Source organism: Camelus bactrianus, chromosome X, assembly GCF_048773025.1.
Source record: "Camelus bactrianus isolate YW-2024 breed Bactrian camel chromosome X, ASM4877302v1, whole genome shotgun sequence".
In the NCBI taxonomy this organism is placed as follows: domain Eukaryota; kingdom Metazoa; phylum Chordata; class Mammalia; order Artiodactyla; family Camelidae; genus Camelus; species Camelus bactrianus.
In genome coordinates, this window is record NC_133575.1 from 56,207,546 (window position 1) to 56,210,176 (window position 2,631).

At 36.4% G+C, this 2,631-nt stretch overlaps 1 protein-coding gene across 1 annotated transcript; it reads left to right on the top strand.

The window, feature by feature from the left end:
* The first annotated feature begins 805 nt into the window (after nucleotides 1–805).
* Nucleotides 806–2,311, top strand: LOC105064945 (germ cell-less protein-like 2). The gene has a single exon (XM_010949980.1). It carries the CDS (start codon nucleotides 806–808, stop codon nucleotides 2,309–2,311), a length of 1,506 nt encoding a protein of 501 aa, XP_010948282.1.
* Nucleotides 2,312–2,631: the final 320 nt, after the last annotated feature.

The following is a 2,631-nucleotide window of genomic DNA, read 5'->3' on the forward strand; positions in this document are numbered from 1 at the left end:
ATATACACACACACATATATACATATATATATATGACAGACATTGCCTAAATAGTCTTACATTATAAGGAAATTTTAGCAATCATTAAGGAGAAAATATATATAAACCTATAGAGAAATAAGCAAAGAATATGAAAATGTACCTTACCAGGAAATTTTGAAATCTGTCTCCCTCTCTATGGAGATTTTAAAATTATATTTTTATATATATATATATTTCAAATCACACTAAACATAATATAGAACTTGCTTTGTTAAAAACTGTATATATATATATATATATATATATATATATATATATATATATATACATATACACACACAATTTTGTGTATATAAGTGTATATACACACATATGTGAAATGAACGTTTGCCATCTCTAGTAATGAAAGGGAAATAATAAGATAATGAAATACCACTGTTCACTTTTTTTAAATTGCTAAAAGTTTTAGGTAGATGATTATATTCAGTACTGTCAGTGTGAATGTGTACAATCTTTAACACTGATCAAAAAGCCTTTGACACAGTTGTTTCCAATGCAGAAAAGTATTCTCAAGGAAAACCTGGAGGCTGGGTTGCTGGCAAGCGACCAGGCTCAATGGAGAACTGGAGGCAGGGGGCGGGGCCACAGTGAGGGAGGGGCCAAGGCAGACAGTGAAGAATGCAAGGCCTCCTCTGTGACGTTTGAGACTCTGTTAAACAGTCCTAGTGAGACTAGAATCTAGGCAAAGGCAGAAGGCCACAGCAATGCCATGGCAGGGAAGTCTCTACAGCAGTCTTTTTAGGGGCTTTGAGAGCCTTCGTCTATGGGGCCCTTGAACAGTCGGATCCTGCGATCCTGGGAATCAGGCACAGCTGATCCACAGCAGCCAGAAGTCCAGGCAGGCCCCAGTTATGTGTCTGGCAGCCATAAACGCAAACAGAGCAGTGGACCCTGTTTGGGCCCAGAATCTGAGAATAACCACAGTTTTCTAGAAAACGAAGAGGATCTACAACAAGTCATCAGTACAAGCCAAGGTAAAAAAGTTAAGATCACATCAGAGTATGCTTACCAAACTTTATTTTTGAATGGGGAAACCAGTGACATTAAAATCCGTGCTCTGGGGAAAGTATGGTGTTTACACAAAATGTTTTTATGTCAGTTGGACTACTTTGCTACTATGTTTAGAGGTTCTTGGAAAGAATCTCATGAAGGTATTATTGACCTGGAGATTGCTGACCAGAATATAGATGCAGAATCCCTGCACTTTGTACTAGGTTCATTGTACAGGGGTGAATGCATCTTAATGGAGCCGCTTCAAGTTCCAGGGGTTTTGGCAACCGCATGCCTGCTTCAAGTAAAGGACGTAATTCAGCAGTGTGATAAGACCATGAAGGAAACAATTAATGCGAAAACTGTATGTAGCTATTATGTTGCAGCAGAGGCCTATGGGTTAGATTCTGTAAAGAAAGGGTGTTTTGAATGGCTTCTCCACAATTTGATGACTCATCCAAGTGTTGAACTGTACAAAGAACTGAATATAGAGCTTATGAATCTGCTCATTTCATCTTCTAATTTATTAGTAATGCAAAAGGAAATGGATGTATACACCACACTTAAAGAGTGGATGTTCCTTCACCTTAATCCAGCTTGGAAAGGCTCAATGAAACAACTGTTAGCTAATGCAAACAACTGGTTTTCCAGATACAGGGAACGTGTTGGTAACATTGCCTTTCTTGAAACTAAAGAAGGCATAGTATTTCAATCAGTGTTTAAAAATTTGAGGTTTCAGCATATAATCTGTGACCTGGCCTCCACGAGAGTTATTGAACAAGATACTTTAATACCTTCAGAATGGTTATCATCTATTTATAAACGACAATGGTTTACCTTGCTTAGAGCACAACAGTACAAGGAAATTGGGCCTAGAGACATCAATGAAACAGAACTTGAAGAATATAGCATGAGATGTGGCAAAAGGATTGTCAAGGATGGGAAGTACTCCTGGAAGTGGTCAGGTTACAACTTTGGCTTTCCTTTACATGTCATCTTCACCAGCCATTATATAATTTTCAAACAAAATACTTTCTGTCAGCCATATGATGATTCCATCTGTTTACAACCTCTCAGAAATATTGCCTTCAGATTAACTTTAGTATATTTCGATTCTAGTGGAAAATTGAGTTTCAGCAAAACAACTGGCTATAAAATCCTTACCTTTGAAAAGGATGAGGAACAAGTTGTAATGAAGCTGGATAGCATAGCTCTGAGTTTCCCTTTATATATATTCTGTAACTTCCTGTTTATATCATTAGAAAATCCAGGAAATTGATAACATTGTCAATTAGGCTATTTTAGCATTTTGAAAACTTCTGATGTCTCACTTCATTTAATGGCACTACTGTTAAACACAATAAAGATGACCAATAACAGAAATAAAAATAATCTTTTGAATGTGATAGCTATCATAAATTACTGCTCTTTATCTTCATTTTATTTCCATGTATCTATGAAGAAAAAGTTCAATTTCAGAAAATATCCATGAAACCAAATATTCAATGATGCCGGCATCTCTTGCTTTTCATTTACCATCAACAAGCAAGCTCCAAATGGAAGTGATAGACTATATTTCCAAGGAACCAAAATAAATTA

What these genes read in the sequence shown, in the direction of transcription:
- LOC105064945 (XM_010949980.1), top strand. Translation starts at nt 806, where the DNA reads ATGGGGCCCTTGAACAGTCGGATCCTGCGATCCTGGGAATCAGGCACA.